This window comes from Enhydra lutris, unplaced genomic scaffold (assembly GCF_002288905.1).
Source record: "Enhydra lutris kenyoni isolate GAN:26980312 unplaced genomic scaffold, ASM228890v2 scaffoldscaffold27, whole genome shotgun sequence".
In the NCBI taxonomy this organism is placed as follows: domain Eukaryota; kingdom Metazoa; phylum Chordata; class Mammalia; order Carnivora; family Mustelidae; genus Enhydra; species Enhydra lutris.
The window spans coordinates 13,041,891-13,059,393 of NW_019154111.1; the positions used below are offsets into that span (position 1 = coordinate 13,041,891).

The window sequence follows — 17,503 nt, forward strand, 5'->3', positions numbered from 1 at the left end:
TCCAGGTTAAGAGCAGCACCAACCTTTACCTGAGCAAGCCAGGGCCCCTCTGGCAACTAGTCAGGGTCTCAGAGTCCGCACAGATGGGACAGCTGCAGGAATGTCATTTCCAATAAACTCACGTGCGGTGCGAGCGCCCCACTTCTCCAGTACAAGGATTCACGTGATTGCCTTTTCTCCTCTGATGCTTATGAGATCCCGAGTCTTAGGTTGCAGCCTTTCTTAGCGTGCTCCACGAGCCTCTGAGGTCCTCACAAAGCAAGCCGAGGCATCATTAGAAGTAATTCAGGCAAGCTGATCATTCCCAGACAGGTGCTGCGTTAGAGAAACCAGCTTCGGGCTCCCAGCTGCAAATGGAGACCACGGTGCAGGTGTCCCTGCTGGGAACGTGGTGCGGCATGCCAGGAACAGAGAGCAGGAAAGGTGTTCTGTATGCTAAGTGATTCAGAGATGGTGTTTATACTTCAAAATGTCTCTGCTTCCAAGTTTCACATTTGGGGCTTTTAGGCCTTTTGGACTGAAGAGAAAGAACTGCAGTTTCATCTCTTACGTGTCTCCCACAGACTGGGGAGATCATGGAAGAGCAGCAGAATGCCCACAGCAAGTTTCTAGCACCAGGTCCGTAACTCAGGCTCAGCCACGTTTAAAAGGAAGCCTGCCGAAGGTGGAAGGAAGATGTAAGCATGGAGGAAAAGTGTGGAGGAGAGTCTAGTGAAATGGAAAGAGGGGAGAGATGTATGCCGATTTGCTCCCTTTCCCGGTAACGGGACATGGTCCCCTGTCAGATCCTTTGAGTCATCTGTTTATACGCCCTACCCAGGTCACAGCAGGACTGACGCTCGTGTCCACTGGCGTCCCTGGCTCATTAAAATCAGCCAAGAGTCAGACTGCTGAGAAGAAAATTCTAGAAACAAAGTAGTCATTATTTTTCCTGAAAGAGATGGGGAAAGCAAATAGTGCCCAAGAGAAGGTTCAGAAGCAAATCCCGTGCTTTTTGCCATGTCTTTTTTTTTTTCTCCCCCCCAAAGTAGGCTCCACGCCTAGCATGGAGCCCATGAAGCCCAGGGCAGGGGCTTGAACTCACCACCCTGAGATCAAGGCTTGAGCCAAAATGGAGAGTCCAGCACTCAACCAACTGAGCTACCCAGGTACCCCAGGCATGCCTTTTCTACATAACAAACATGTTTAGGCAAAATAAAATACATGCAGGCTAGAACTGCCTTTTGAGAACAAAGTTTATTCTGACCCAGAATTATAATAATTTTTAAAGTCCTTTCAATTCCACCATGCTCGGTAGGAATTACTCAGACTTTTTTCCCTCTTGACTTCTGAAAAAGCAAACTGGCTAACTCTAGCTGAATTTAGCTGGGAAGTAAAATGCATTTCTTTATCACTGACTACCACAGAAAAGCACACTTAGCTTGCATCTCAAATTGTCTTCAGTAAAGTCTATTTTGCTTGCAGTAGTTGTGTTACCCTGATTTCTTGTCTCCAAGTTCTGCTCTCTGTGAAATGCTATTAAGTCTTGTTTTTCCCTTTCTTTGATTTGGGAGCACCTGGCCAGCGGAAGCCTCGCAGCTGCAGGCAGTCGGCAACATTGTGGGCGATGTAGTAGAGGTTCAGCATGGCGGCTGGGCTGAGGATGTCCACTTCCGGTTTCTTCTGTTTCTTCCCGCGAGACTTGCCTCGGCCTTTTCCTCGTTTCCCTTTACCTGGCTTTCAAAGACAAGTACATACACGGCATAAGTCAGTTATTTTAATAACCCTGAAATAATCTCAAGCATTTCCTATTATAAGAAAAATTTCCTATTATAGGAAAAGTGACTCCTGAGGAGAAAAAACTGTAACAATAGCAAAAAATTTTCGCATGGCGTGAGAGAAGTCACATGCGATCTAATTCAACGAAAGTTTATTAAGCACCCAGATTAAAAGAGACCCAACCTAATCTAATGGTCGTGTGGACGTTGTTTGCATTGATTTGAACAAACTGCAAAAAGACATTTTTAGGCAATCGGGGACATTTGGCAATACCAAGGAATTATTAATTCTGTTAGATGTAATAATGGCATTGGGTCACGGAAGAAAATGTTTACACATCTCAGAGATGCACACTAAAATCTGCAAGAAGGTCTCAGATTTGCTTTAAAATACTGCAGCTCCCCTCCTTCCCCCCAAAAGACAGATGATGCAAATGTGGCAAAATCCTGACAGTTTCAGAGTCTGAGAAATGGATACATGGGGATTCATTATACTACTCTATTTCTGTGTGTGTATGAAAACTTTTATAATAAAAATTTAATTAAAAACATTAGATAATCAGATGCCGACACATATTTTGGCCTTTGATATGTTGCAGTCACTATCTCAGTAAGCAGTCATGAGGGTTGAGACAAATACAAGGCACCTAGTATAGTGTCAGACCTGAAGGAAACAATAAGTGATTGTCCCCATCACTTTATCACCACTAATCCTCCAAGCTGTGTTTTGAGGGAGAGAGGCATTATGCCTGTTTAAAAATGGAAGAGTGGAGGCTCCACAAGGTCACTGTGCAAGCCAGCATCCGCCAGCGTCCGTTATCACCCTGGCTCTGGCCATCACCATGCTGCCAGGCCAGTGCCTTCTGGGAAAAGGAATGGGTACCGTCCTAACATGGGAATAAACTATCTGAAGTTCTGCTAGAGCTGTGCAAAGCTGAGTTGACTTCTCTATGTCCTATGACCCACCCGTAAAGTAACAGATGGACGTGTATTATTAAGAAAGGTTTCTTCTAGGCAAGGGAAAGGAGAAGAATGTGTAAGTTATCATGAACACCTGCAAAGGCCAAATATTTATATAAACTAGATGCCATGTTGATAGCATCTCACTTTAAAAATGTCCCAGGCTAATCAAAGAGAAATATAGTCAATGTGTTAAAAACACTAAAATACATTTTTATTAAGTGAAATGGAATACACTCCTAGATACAAAACCCAGGAATGAAGATGAGAAGTATCTTGCAACAGTGGCCTGGCTTTCATGTGGAAATCCAAAAAAAACAAAAAACAAAAAAAAAACACAATATGAAAACCCATCTGATAACCATACCTCCTGAAAAAAGATCCCCTCAGGGTATTAGGACGTACACTATCATTAGCTCTTAAGATTTGAGGGTCTTGGCTTTATTTATGATTTTATAATTTTTTGAATGTCAACCATACAACTTATCTGGAATAACTGCTCCCCCAAAAGTGTTTTAATCTCTAAAATAGTTTGCTAACTAAAATTCACACAAATGTTCGATATTTTTATTCCAAGTTCTCATCTTTTTGTAGAAAATAGCAAACCGACTCTAAAATTCATAGGGAAATGCGAAGGACTTTGAAAAAGAGCAAAGTTGGGCACCTGGGTGGCTTAGTTAGTTAAGCTGCTGCCTTCGGGTCAGGTCATGATCCCAGGGTCCTGGGATTGAGCCCTATGTCGGGCTCCCTGCTCAGCGGAGAGCCTGCTTCTTCCTCTCCCACTCCCCCTGCTTGTGTTCCCTCTCTCACTGTCTCTCTCTCTGTCAAATAAATAAATAAAATCTTAAAAAAAAAAAAAGGAAAAGGAAAAGAGCAAAGTTAAAGGACGAATGCTACCTTATTTCAAGAATTATTGGGGGCACCTGGGTGGCTCAGTTGGCTAAGCGACTACCTTCAACCCAGGTCATGATCCTGGAGTCCCAGGATGGAGTACTGCATTGGCCTCCCTGCTCAGCAGGGAGTCTGTTTCTCGCTCTGGCCCTCCCTCCGCCCCGCTCATGCTCTCTCTCTCTCTCTCATTCTCTCTCTCTCAAATAAATAAATAAAATCTTTTAAAAAAAGAATTATCATACAGCTACAGTATCCGGACAGTATGGTATTGGTGTCAAGACAGACAAATAGATCAATGGAACAGAATAAAGAGTCCAAAAATAGGTCCACACATAGACGAACAACTGCTTTTCAACAAAAGTGCAAAAGTAATTCCATAGAGCAAGGATGATTGATGAGGGATAGCAGAAAAATGTTCTTCAGCCCAGAAGGCTGACCTGTAGCCTGCATGGTTCCGATAAGGATCAAATACACTCTGGTTGCTGCAACCTTGAAGGGTCTCATGACTGCCCGTAACTCTCACTGACAGTTCATATTGAGCTGAATGATAAGTGCCAGAGAAATCTTGTGAAAGTGGTCTTATGAGTAGAAATTCAAAGAAAACATTTATGATCTAATACTCCCCACACATCGTGCCTCCCTCCTGAGCACTAAGCATAGAACCACTAACTTTGTACAACAAATCTGCAGCAATTTCTGCCCATGGGTCCTGTCCCCGTGCTACTTAGATAAACTTACTAAGTTGCACCTAAAATGTCTCAAGAACTCTTTCTTGACCATCATGCTCAACAATCCAGCAATAATAATTTTTTTCAGAAAACTGGGCTGGAACAATACATATCCATTTACAAAAAGATGAAACTCAATCCAAAACCAAAAAGTATAATAAAAGTCCTAGAAGAAAATATAGGAGAAAACCTTTATGACCTTAGGTTAGACAAAGAGTTCTTGGATCTGACACCAAAACACGCTCCATAAAAGAACAAATTGATACATTCATCAACAAAATGAAAAACTTGTGCTCTTCCAAAGGTATTGTTAAGAAAATGAAAAGCAGACTGGGAGAAAATATTTGTAAATCATATATCTGATAAAGCCCTTATATCCAGAATGGATAAAGGACTCTCAAGACATGGTAATAAAACAGAAAACAATAAAACATGATCGAAGATTTGAACGAATACTTTCCCAGAGAAGATACGCAAACGGCCAACAGGCACATGAAAAGATACAAAAGATACGCAACATCAAGTCCTTAGGGAAATCCAATTAAAACCAGAATGAGATACCAGCACCCATTCACTAGAATGGCTCAGGCTACGGGAGACTGACCTACCAAGTGTTGGTACTCTTAGCTGGTGGGAATCTAAAACGAAAGAGCCACTCTGGAAAACGGTTTGACAGTTTCTTTAAAAGGTTAAAAACATACCTACCAGGGCGCCTGGGTGGCTCAGTGGGTTAAGCCTCTGCCTTCGGCTCAGGTCATGATCTCAGGGTCCTGGGATAGAGCCCCGCATGGGGCTCTCTGCTCAGCAGGGAGCCTGCTTCCCCCCCCCCCTCTCTACCTGCCTCTCTGCCTACTTGTGATCTCTGTCTGTCAAATAAATAAATAAAATCTTTAAAAAACAACAACAACAACAAAACATACCTACCATGTAATCCAGCCAATTAAAGTGTATATCTGTTCTAAGACTTGTACAGGCGATGTTCATAGTAAGTTTGTGCTAGCCAAAAACTGGAAACAGCCCAAAAGTCCATCAGTGAGTGAACAAATAAACAGACTGTGGTATAACCATACACTGGAATACGATTCAGCAATAAAAATGACTGCTGATGCACGCTACAGCTACAACATGGCTGGCTGGCTCAGTCAGTGGAGTGTGGGATTCTTGGGTTTTGGGTTCGAGCCCCACTCTGGGTGTTGAGGTTACTTAAAAAAATAAAATCTTAAATAATAATAATACAAGTGAAAGAAGCCAGACAAAAAATCCCCATACACGCTGTATAATTCCATATATAAAAATTCCTACACATTACAGGGGCGCCTGGGTGGCTCAGTGGGTTAAGCCGCTGCCTTCGGCTCAGGTCATGATCTCAGAGTCCTGGGATCGAGCCCCGCATCAGGCTCTCTGCTCAGCAGGGAGCCTGCTTCCTCCTCTCTGTCTGCCTGCCTCTCTGCCTGCTTGTGATCTGTCAAATAAATAAATAAAATCTTTAAAAAAAAAAAATTCCTACACATTACAAACTAATCCACACAAGCAGGGCAGATCAGCGGCTGCCCCTGATGGGAGGTTTAGAGGGGAGTGATACACAGAGAAGCAAGAGAAAAAGACTGAGACCAGAGGAGCACAAGGAGACTTCCTGGGGGTGATCAACGTGTTTGTCACCTTGATTGCCGTGATGGCTTAATGGGAGCATCCAGATGCCATGCTTATCAAATAGTACATTAAAATATGTCCAATTTATTGTACATCACTTATACCTCAATAAATCTGTTAAGAAATTTTTGTGAGTGAATCAAATGTGTCAAGAGCAAAGGCGAAGAACAACAGTAATGAGATTGTAAATGCTATTACGGAATTAACAATGTAACCATCTGAAAATGAGGACCTTTTTTTGGTGTTTCAAAAGAATAACTGCAGCTTGGTTTGAACTTTGTACTGTTTCTATCATTAATAAAGTTACGGCTTCTTGTTGGATAAAGAAAAAAAAAGAAATTTTTGTGAGTGAAAACTTTCAGTTTCTCAGCGGGTTGGGTCAGTTCAACACAACTCCATGGCTCTTGGCTGTTTCCGGTCCCACAACACATGGCTCCCAACTTGAAAATCTCCTAACTCCTTAATGAAGACCACTGCTCCTGCCACACTGTCCTCTCTTCTAGTTCCCGAACCCGCTCAGTGGCTCCTTGCTCCCGCCTCTTCCCCCAGACCTCCACAGGGAAATCACTGGTTACTTCTCTTTGTGTGGGGCTCTGCTCAAGTTGGAAAACCCTCGCAGATACTGCGTCTACATTCTATTACTGGGGTGACCACATAACTTATTGTCCAAATCAAGACACTTCAACAAACATAAATTGGGACTGTTCCAGGCAAGCAGTGGAGGTTGGGGGGTACGGATGGTTTCCCAACACCCCTCTCAGCCCTGTCACCTTCCAGCTTCTGACCCCAAGCACACTCCACTATTTAATCGTGCTATTTTGTTCGTGTGTTTATTGTTTGTTTCCTAGCCAGAAGTTTGTCTGTGAGCTCAGCACTGAATTCCGAGGGCCTAGACCAACGTCTGGCACGTTTGTAGGTAAGAAAAGATATTTGCTGGGTGAATACATTGCAACTCAGATGCAATTCAAATTGGTTTGATTTAGAAACCAAAGGTAGATATCTGCTTTTCTGAATTTTAAGATGCCTCTTTCATTCATTTGATAAATATTTAACAGATTATCTACTGAGCACCAGGACCTGCAGTTCCGGACTCCTGTCTTCATGAGGTTTACAGTCCAGTGAGGGAGGAATTACACACAGATTTACTCACTATACTGTGAGTGAGAGCCCAGGATACCTGGCATTATAATGACACAGGTTGGACAGGGAGTGACCTAGTTCGGGATAGGAAGGAAGGGTTCCTATGGGCTGAGGGGCAGGGAATTCCCAGGCAAACAGCTTGTGCAAAGGCTCTGAGGCTGGAGGGAACATGCCGAATTGAAGGGACCTCTCAAAAAAGACCACTGTGGCTGAGGCCACACTAAGTGACCATGGCAGGGGCACAGAGTGAGAGGAGTTTAGGCTGGGAAAGTAGACCGTGTGCAGCTCTGGCCTGCAGGTCTTGGAAACTAAGATGTTTAACTTTTACCCAAGGGTCAGTGGGAATCCATTAGCTTAAATGGCTTTATTAAACCGTTTTGCTTCAGTTCCCTGGGCTCTGAACAAAAATGACAATACCAACCATGCACAGTAACCCGGGGAATGCCACAATTTAAATCAAGAGACATCTATCTAGTGCTTTTATATGAAGTAGGAGGAACACAGATTTACCAAACACATTTCTTTCTTTCTTTTTCTTTTAAGATTTATTTATTTGACAGAGAGATCACAAGTAGGCAGAGAGGCAGGCAGAGAGAGAGAAGGAAGCAGTCTCCCCACTAAGTAGACAGCCCGATGTGGGGCTTGATCCCAGGACTCTGAGACCATGACCTGAGCCAAAGGCAGATGCTTAATCCACTGAGCCACCCAGGTGTCCCACCCCAAACACATTTCTTTTCGTTTCTTTTTTTTTTAAGATTTTATTTATTTATTTGACAGACAGAGATCACAAGTAGGTAGAGAGGCAGGCAGAGAGAGAGGGAGGAAGCAGGCTCCCTGCTGAGCAGAGAGCCCGATGCGGGGCTTGATCCCAGGACCCTGGGGTCATGACCTGAGCCGAAGGCAGAGGCTTAACCCACTGAGCCACCCAGGCGCCCCCCAAACACATTTCTATACTAGAGACAAATGGGGATGAGGAGTGAAGTTCTCCAAGGTGAAATAGCTGAAGCTCTGGAAGCAAGGTGTAGAAGGTCATGGGGGCTTGGGGAGCAATATGGCAGCAAGGGGTACTTCTGAGCTGGGCCCATCTTGCAAAAAAGGAGATCAATAGCTTGAGATGGGGTGGGTGCAGGAGGCTTCAAGAAGAAGGTGGGCCTAGTGTGGGATGTGTCTTTGTTTCATTTTGTTTAAAGTAGAGAAGTTAATATGGTAAATAAAGCTCAAGAGGCTAAGGCCCCGTGACCCTGGGCTCCCAGCGGTACTAGCTGAGCAAACTGGAAATTCCCAAGGTCCTGGGGTGGGGGTTACAAGGTCATAGCCATTCTGAAACCATCAAACTGGGGGAGGAGGAGGACAAAAGAGATGGAGAGCCCCTGGACAGAGGTAGTGGAATGGGGCCAGTGTCCAGGCAGATGGTAAGGAGGGCAGGACTTGACCCGTTGGTGGCAGTGAGGGTAGGTAGCACTTCGAAGGGACTGGATGAAGGCTGAGGAACAGTAGTGCTTATGAGTTCCAGGCCAGGAGAATGAACATGCCATTGGAAAGTGCAGAGAAGGTAGTGATTAAAAGATCTGGAGTTGGGAGATGTTCTCTGGTGGAGAGATTCAGTGGGAAGTTGGGAGTGGTTTAGCTTAAGATGGAGTTCTGTGAGCCAACGAGGTGAGATGGAAGTTTAAGGAAGTTGCAAGCCTTCCTGGGCATAAAATTCAAGAATACCCTGCACAAAAGATATCCTCCAAAGCCTTTCTTTAAGCTAGTGTTCGAAGAGAGAATCACTCGTTAGAACCTGCAATCTGGGTCGCAACAGCACTCATTTTCTGCCTCTAATCCGTAGAGGAGAATCCTGCACAGGACCCAGGATAGCGGCAGCAGAAGGTAAGTGCCTGGGCCAGTCGCTATTGACCCGTGCTGGCACTCTGGGGTTTCACGCCCGGTACCCGCCTCTCCTTATTTCCCACACACATGGTTATGAAGGTGGCTCAACAGAACCAAGGAACGAAAACAAACCAACTCACAAAAAGAGGGCTCAGCCTGATTCTGTCCCCCTTGGCGCGCGCAGACCACCTGGGCAACCCCTCTCCCCCGCTACCCTGTGTCAGATCACTAGGTTGGACACCCCCCACAACGACAGGAGACGGAGGTGCCCATCTCGCGGCGTGTGGGTAACAAATCTTGGTAAAGCGTGCCTCGACGCGGCAGAACGGTATTAAACTAATTTAGCGCAAACCTGGAACTTCTTATACTTAAATAAGCCATGTATTACCATGGTAATTCCTCAGTTGAGCAGGTGAGTGTGGCATGGGTTCCCAATCCTGAAACAGAGAGAGAGAGCCCAGTTCTCCGCATCGCCTGGGGGCGGCGCCCCCGCGACCATCCCTGCCGCCTACCCGGCTGCCTCCGCACTGGCCCGCGAACCGTCGCAGGCCCGGGACTTCGCCACGCTTCGCGGGAGCCCCAGACGCTCAGGGGAGCCCGGCAGGGTTAGGGGGCAGCCAGCCACCCAGCCACCGCCGCGCGGAGCCTGGGCACCCACCGAACCGAGGCCGCGAGCCGCGTGACCCAAGGCCAGCACGCCTCGGAGTCTGGGGGGGCGCGGGGCTCGCGGGCGCCGGCGGGGCCGCGCGCACAAACGCCGGGCTGCGCGCGCCGCGGGGGGCGGGGCCGCGCGGTGTTTATCTGTTGCTAGGACACCGGGGCCGGGCGCCCAGCGGTTGGGTCGGGCGGGGCAATCCGTCCGCAGTCCCCTGCAGGCGTCACCGCGCTAGCTGGGTCATCTCACCTCGCGCGACGGCCGCGAGTGCCGAGAAGCTTAGCCTCGCGCTGGGAGCCTGGACCGGGCGGAGCTCGGGCGGGTGTGGTACTTGGCTTTGGAGTAGGCGGGTTCCGCCTAGGAACCCCCCCACTCACTGGCTGACCTTGAAGAAGTCATCGAAGATTCCAGAACCTTTTTTTTGAAAATGACATGCAGCCTTTGAGGGATGAAGTGAGAAAAATAGGGGGAAGTGTTCATATAGACCCTGGTACAGGCCCCAAGAGAGAAAAGGCCTGAAAAAAGGTTCTTTGGCTCTAAGTGAGGCTACACAATAGGGGTGGTTCTGCTTCCGACCTTGTGAGTTCAACCCAATAGATGTTTACTTGTGTTCTCCAGTGTGCAGCCTTTTTTAGACTCATTTTTGTATGCCGCAGCAGTGTAAGAGACGCTAACAGATTAATGGCCATGATTCAGTAGAAGTACCCCCTTCATTCTAGCAAGCCTGGCCCCTTCTTCCTCCTCCTTGATGTCTGAGCCTAAGTTAATGTTGCTCTCCCCTTCCCCTCCTCCTCCAAGTCTCCTCACTTGCTTCTGATATGTGCATTATGCCCCTTGTTTATCCCAACATCACTTAGTCATCTTATGTCTGCCTCCTGCTGCACTTCAAGTGTTGGCTGATCTCAAAGTCCAGTCCTTAGCTCTCTGCTGTTGTGCCTGTGTCTCTTCACTGATGGCTCATCTGATAATGTCAGTGACTACCTCTCGGGATTACACAGCCCCCAGCAGAAAGAACGGCCTCCAGCTGAGCTCCAGCCTTCAGGTTGCACTATTCTCTGGACTTTGGGCATCTCTCCCTCTGTCAGTGGCTCAGTTGGTTGTCAGTGGCAACACTGTTCTCCCAGTCTCTTGGCCCTCCGTCATCCCTAACTCCTCTCTCCAATGAAGAGTCCAGGCCCGAGTATTCCTTGTAAATTCCTTTATGGATCCTCCCCCTTGACATTTTCATCATTCTAAACTAGACGTTCATTTCGTATTGCAGATAGGAGTTAACACTGAAGGAGTGCTGATGTCAAGCACCTTACTGAGCACTTTGCACCATCATGGCATCATTACTTCCCTACAACTAGTGTGGTAGTTCCCATTATGTTCTCCAGTTTGCTCGAGGTCAGAGGGAGTAAGTAACAGTCTTTTCTACTGTCAACCCCCCCCCACACCCCCAGCTCCCATTCTCTTGCAGCTGACTTGTTTGTGCCTCATTCTTCTCCCACACCATCAGGAGGCGGCACTCATACATAAAAGTGAGGTGATGAATGTGTTAATTGTGGTAATCCTTTTACAATGTATACGTGTGTCAAATAATCACATGTACAGTTTAAATATATTACAGTTTCGTCAGTTATACCCCAATAAACCTGAAAAAAAAAAAGCTATAAAGCACAAGATAGCTGCTTTGTCAGTAGACAGGCAGAACATAAGTTGGTCTAGTGACAATTGGAACAACTTCAATGGCGTCACTATTTTCCATTGACCCAAGTGGATCTTCAGCTTTTGCACTGGAGAAGGCTTCACACTGACCTGCAGGAAGGGGAGGAGGGCTGCTGAGGTGGCGCTGAAAAGACAGACTTTGTCATATAACACAGCACAGGTTGCTGTTAGAATAAAAAAAAAGTCATTGACAATGCATGCATCTTAAATAACAGTCCACTTAAGAATCATTTAATATTTAGGAGTTAAGATCTGTTTATTCTATAAGAACTGAACAAATCTTCCTGTGTAAACTGGAAGCTGAGTTAAATTTAAATAACTATTCAAATTCACATTAGAATTTACACTAGTGGGGAGCCTGGCTAGCTCAGTCAGAAGAGCATGTATTCTTGATCTTGGGGTCATTGAGTTTGAGCCCCACGTTGCGTGTAGAGATTACTTAAAAAAAAACTTGGAAAAGAAAAGAATAGTACTACTTAATTTTATCTGTTTATGAATATACATCCTTATGTCTCCTTTATAAATAGTAATACAAACTGTGCTGTTCTTTAAAAAAAATAACATTGCCAGAATTGAAGCATGCATTCTTAGAACATCCAAACTTAGAATATTCTATCGTTATCTTTCTTAGAAGTTGCATTTAAAAATTCCGATTTCCTCCTTTCTACTCCCTCCCTCTCTTCCTTTTTTTTTTTTTATATCTCATTAAGTTCAATAGTATAGCACTGTACTCCATCCTTTAGAGCTCTAATATTGTAGAGGAAGTTACAGAAAAAATAAACTGTTCTTTGTCGGTAATTTCCTCTGTCCAGCCCCTAGGGTCCCAGTGTGAGAACTTTGGGGGAACAATAAAGACCAGCTGGAATGGACAGGAGACAAAATTATTTAGAGCAGGGGTCGGCAAACTTAGTAACTATTTTAGGCTTTACAGGCCTTATGTGTTCTTTTGCAACTACTCTGCTGATGTAGAATGAAAGCATTTATAGACAACATGTAAGCCAGTGAACATGGCTGTGTCCCAATAAAACTATCACAGAAACTGAAATGTGAATTTCATAGAATTTTCATGTGTCATAAAATATTTTTCTTCTATGGATTTTTTCCCCCAACTATTTAAGAATATAAAAACCATTCTTACTTAGCTCATGGGCTGTATGTATAAAACCTGTCAGTGGGCCAGATTTGGCCCCGGGGCTGTAGTTTACTGGTCTAGAGAATTAAAATGCTATTAATTATTCTTGCTGGGGTATTCTTTGATGGAGGTGGGGAGCAGAGAATGAGTGGGGAATAACGGTAATCAACAATGATTCAACGCTCACATTTAGCAAGCATTATTCTAAACACTATATGCACATCAATTCATTTAATCCTTACAATCCTAGAAGGTAGGTAAAGTATTATCCCTGCTTTACAGATGGGGAATCTGAGGCAGAGAGAGGGGAAAGAACATGTCCTTCTTCACAAAGCCAATAGATACAGAGCTTGCATAGAGTAGCTCACCAAGTTGCGTTAAGCACCCTCAATCTGAGCCATTATGCTGCATGGCCTTTCTGGGTAAACTATCTCACATTTTACCGTGAAGACATATTTTTACAGGCATCCACATGGAGAATCTTTGTCCTGCCAGCTCCATTAAGCATTTGAACAAAAAGTTACAGAATGTTCAAACTAATGTTTCCATTTGGAGGGAAAGGGACAGATGGTATTGTCATATTTAGTAAGGAAGTCACTGTCACCAAAGGTGTTTGAGCAGAGATGGGGTGACTTTTGTACTCTTGTGGTTCCTTAGAAAGACTTTGGTTATTTTCCATAAAATATGCAAAAGTAAAAATTTAAAGTTCTTGCTTTTTGAAATTTAAACCTGGCTAATTAGTAAAGGAGCAAACAGCCTAAAAACCTCCCCATAGCCCACTCAGGCACAATCTCATTACATTTACAGGATCTGGGAGTCTGAATGTCCAGAGCTGCTGGTAGGAAATTATATTTCAAATTGCTTTGGCCTATTGCTATGAGAACTGAATAAATCTCCCTTGACCTCATCCCCATCAGCACACACACATGCATGTGTGGGTGTACACACTATTCTTTCCACCTATACCTTTTCTTCTTAACTGGAACATACTTTAAAGCAGTGTTAGGGAAAATGATTTATTAAATATATTAAAGTTATAGTTATTCAAGAAAATATTAATATGGAAAAATAGGTTTCTGGGATAAATATGATAAAAATAAGAATAGGACAGAATATGTTGTGCTCCCATGTATGAAAAAAAAATATTGGGGGCGACTGGGTGGCTTAGTCGTTAAGCATCTGCCTTCAGCTCAGGTCATGATCCCGGGGTCCTGGGTTCGACCCCACATCAGGCTCTCTGCGCGGCAGGAAGCCTGCTTCTCCCTTTCTTTCACCCCCTGCTTGTGTTTTCCTTCTCACTGTCTCTCTCTGTGTCAAATAAATCTTTTAAAAAATATATATTGGTGGGGAAGAGATGGGTGTTATCATCGGAATTTTCTGAAAGGATAAAAAAATAGAAAAAATATTTACAGTGATTACTTCTGGGGAATGAGATAGGGATCTAAGGTAGGAAGTTACATTTTTCATTATGTGCTCTGAAAAATTACTTGAATCTTTTATATGTATCTTCTTAACAAAAATACCTATAAATACCTAAATATATTCTTCACTTTTACACTTGCTTCCTTATGTCCAATCCTCTACCTAAGCCTGAAACTTTCTTTTTTTTTTTTTTTTTTTTAAAGATTTTATTTATTTATTTGTTTGAGAGAGCCAGAGAGCATGAGATGGGGGAGGGTCAGAGGGAGAAGCAGACTCCCTGGAGAGCAGGGAGCCCGATGCCAGACTCGATCCCGGGACTCCAGGATCATGACCTGAGCCAAAGGCAGTCGCTTAACCAACTGAGCCACCCAGGCACCCCAACCTGAAACTTTCCTTACTTGAACCTTCTTTGACTCCATCAATAGCTGCAAGCATCTTTCAAATAAAAATAACTTCCTTCAGGTCTTGCCTTACACCTCTAATAATGATAGAAAGGAAGAGTAAATTAATCAGTTTTGCTACTACATGTCTGATGGGTGTTAGTGGGTGTAGTGGGTTGAATTGTGGCCTCCCAAAAGATATGTCCAGGTCCTTATCCTCAAAAACTGTGAATACTACCTTATTGCAAAAGAGTGAATCTTACCTTATATGGCAAAATCTTAAGAAAAGAAGATTATCCTGATGGGCCTTAAATTCAATCAGAGGTATCCTTAGAAGAGAGAGAGAGGCAGAGGGACTTTTGAGAGAGGGGGAAGCAATGTGACGACAGAAGCAGAAATTGGAGTGACATGAAGCTAGAAGCTACCAGAAGTTAGAAGAGGCAAGGAAATGATTAGTACCTTTGAAGGGGGAGTCCTGCTGACACCTTGATTTCAGACTTCTGTCCCCTGTAACTGTGAGAGAGTAATTTTTCTTATTTTAAGCCACCCAGTTTCTTGTAACTTGTTACAGCAGTCCTGGGAAACTAATATAGTGGGGAAGAAAGTACAATAGCTAATGTTAGTTGTTTGGATTCCATGAATGTATTCATGTTTCTTCTGGCTCAAATAATACCATAAGTTGATTGTATTTTGAGGTAGCTAATTCTTTCGTAGACATTTCAGTACTCAATCTATGACATAGTGAGATTTCTGTCAGTGAAAAGATTAGAGGCTAAATAAATACGTAGCTGATACTAATTAAAGGAATTCTTGTGTTGTATGGAGATTGTCCTAGATGATCTCTGATCTCTTCAACTCAAGAATACATTTCTGTAAAAATCCTCCAAATATTGAGGTTTAACATTTTAAGGCTAACAGAATAGCCAAACACTTAGAACCACCTGGAAATGTATTTGAAAGTATAAGGAACTCAGGACTTATCTTCTATAAACTTTCCATACCAGTACTTCTGAAGGAATACCAGAGGTCCCTGAAAATTCATTAGTGGGAAAAAAACTCATGTGCTTTCTCAAAAATCACCAATAGGACTCACCCATGCCAACATTTCCAAAAGTATTTTCCATGTTGCTGTACAAAATGCTCTGCCAATATAGATAGAGCTTTGATCTCTCCCCTTGTTCTACTCTATTTTAGAGATTACACATTTTTCTTATATTGTTAAGCTGCCACCATATAAATAGCTCCCTTGTTGAGTAGTGAGATTATACAGGAGGTAATTTTCTTCACTATCACTATATTCTTTTTTCTTTTCTTTTTTTTTTTTTTTTTTTTTTGGTTGAGAAAAAATGAGAAAGCAGACAAAAGTTTTGTGTATTGTATAGATAATAAAATCATGTTGTAGATATTTTTATTCTAAAATATATTTTATGTATGTATTTATATATGTATTTGATGTCTCTTATGTTGAAAAGCGTCATATAAAATATCCATTAAAATATGTATTAGTATTAAACACATGTAAGAATAGCTATAGCTGCTCTAAAACCACAAAAGTTGTTTATAAATTCCATAATATTCTGTAAAACATTTTCATTACAGAAAACACTTTGTCATAGCCTTACAGAAAAGTCTGGCCTGGAATTATAGTACAGGTAAAGCAGATGTTAATTGGTCATGCCCAGTATTTCTGAGATAGTGGCAGGACTTTCTTTGCCTCTGCAAATTACCCTAAACACACTTAGCACCTTGGCAGAGTACCAAAGAGTTGCCAAGTTCATACTTGACCTTGCCTGAATATTAAGGTGGTTACTTAGCTCATGAATAATAGCATTTGTGAGATCAAGGTCACAAGTCTGATGGTTGTATATGCCAGTGTCAAATTTATTCCAGACCTGCAGCAGCATTTTTAGTCTCAGCTAGTTTTATTGCAAATATAGGTCATTGCTAAAAGGCCTAGAGAGAAAGAATTCAGACTCATCACAACTACTTGTGGGACAAAAAGAGACCACTAAAACATTCATTCATTTATAGAACTGCCTTTATATAACCAAGATTATTGTTAGGTGAAGAGCTGGAGGAACTATGGACACAAAAGGTCAAGAAAGTCACAACTGAAAATATCAGCATAAAGCACTGAAATGCGTGGTTTCAAATGCTCACTGGAAAGCTATGGAAATTCTCAAGAATCTCTAAGAAAACCCTACCACCAATCTCAAAATCTCACTGAGAAGCTGCTGTGTGACTCACTCTCTACCCATATGCCTGGTTGCAACTGCCTTCCATAGGTAGAATGTACTTCTCTGGCCCAATGTTAGGCTTGCCCCAGATGAAGTGCTTTTTGCCGGTGGAATATGAGCAATTTGACTTATGCCCCATCCAAGGAAGAGCTTTAAGCACCCTCCAGGTGGTTGCATGGTATGGTTAGGTGCTTGCTTCTGCCCCTTACCATGAGAACAATATGTCCCAGCCAGGAGCTAGTCCATCAGCCTCATGCCAGTATAAGATGATGTGTGGAGCAGAGCTAAATCTAGCAAGTTAACTTGAGTGGAGCAGAGCTGCAGCTGATCTGCAGACCCAGAAACAAGAAATAAAGGTGTGTCCTAAGCCATTGAGATTTTGCAGTTGTGTTTGTATTAGTCTACCCCCAGGGAATATTATGCAAGATTTTACATATTCATCTTCTTTATGTATTATTCCCTTCTATACCTGTCTTTAAGATTCTTTTATGTTGAATTAAAGACCAAATTTCTAACTCTAGTTTAATTTCTCTTTATTAAAGTGCTTTCAGTAGATAAACCATGTTAACAGCACAAACAACACAAACTTTACTGAGATATTCACAAATAAAAATCATCTATAAATCACTCAGGTAATGTTCTTCTAAACAGTAACAGTAATCACCATTGGATGTTGGTTAATCTGAATTTATTCCTAACCACGCACATGGATTCTCAAATTGGAAGATTCAGTTACTTTAACATATGGGGCTGGCTGTCAATACCTGAATGCTATCCCAGCAAGTCAGCAAAAAAATGTGATTTGAAACTAATCACTTTTCTTGGTATCTCAGTTTCTCCATCTGCACTGAGAATTAATCTTCCCTTAAGAGAAGACTTGTAAAAAAGTATGAAACGTTAAAGCTCAGCATACTTCTATGCCTCAGAAAGCATTCATGCACATTTTTAAAAAGGCAACTTATTTGTTCTTGA

The 17,503-nt window shown here is 43.0% G+C and overlaps 1 protein-coding gene across 1 annotated transcript; it reads right to left on the reverse strand.

The window, feature by feature from the left end:
• Window positions 1–1,518: 1,518 nt before the first annotated feature.
• On the reverse strand, window positions 1,519–4,058 carry LOC111151906 (small lysine rich protein 1). Its single transcript, XM_022510119.1, has 2 exons — window positions 4,046–4,058; window positions 1,519–1,712 (listed from the first exon to the last, which is right to left on the reverse strand). Exons 1-2 carry the CDS (start codon window positions 4,056–4,058, stop codon window positions 1,519–1,521), a joined length of 207 nt encoding a protein of 68 aa, XP_022365827.1.
• Between the last annotated feature and the right edge of the window lie 13,445 nt (window positions 4,059–17,503).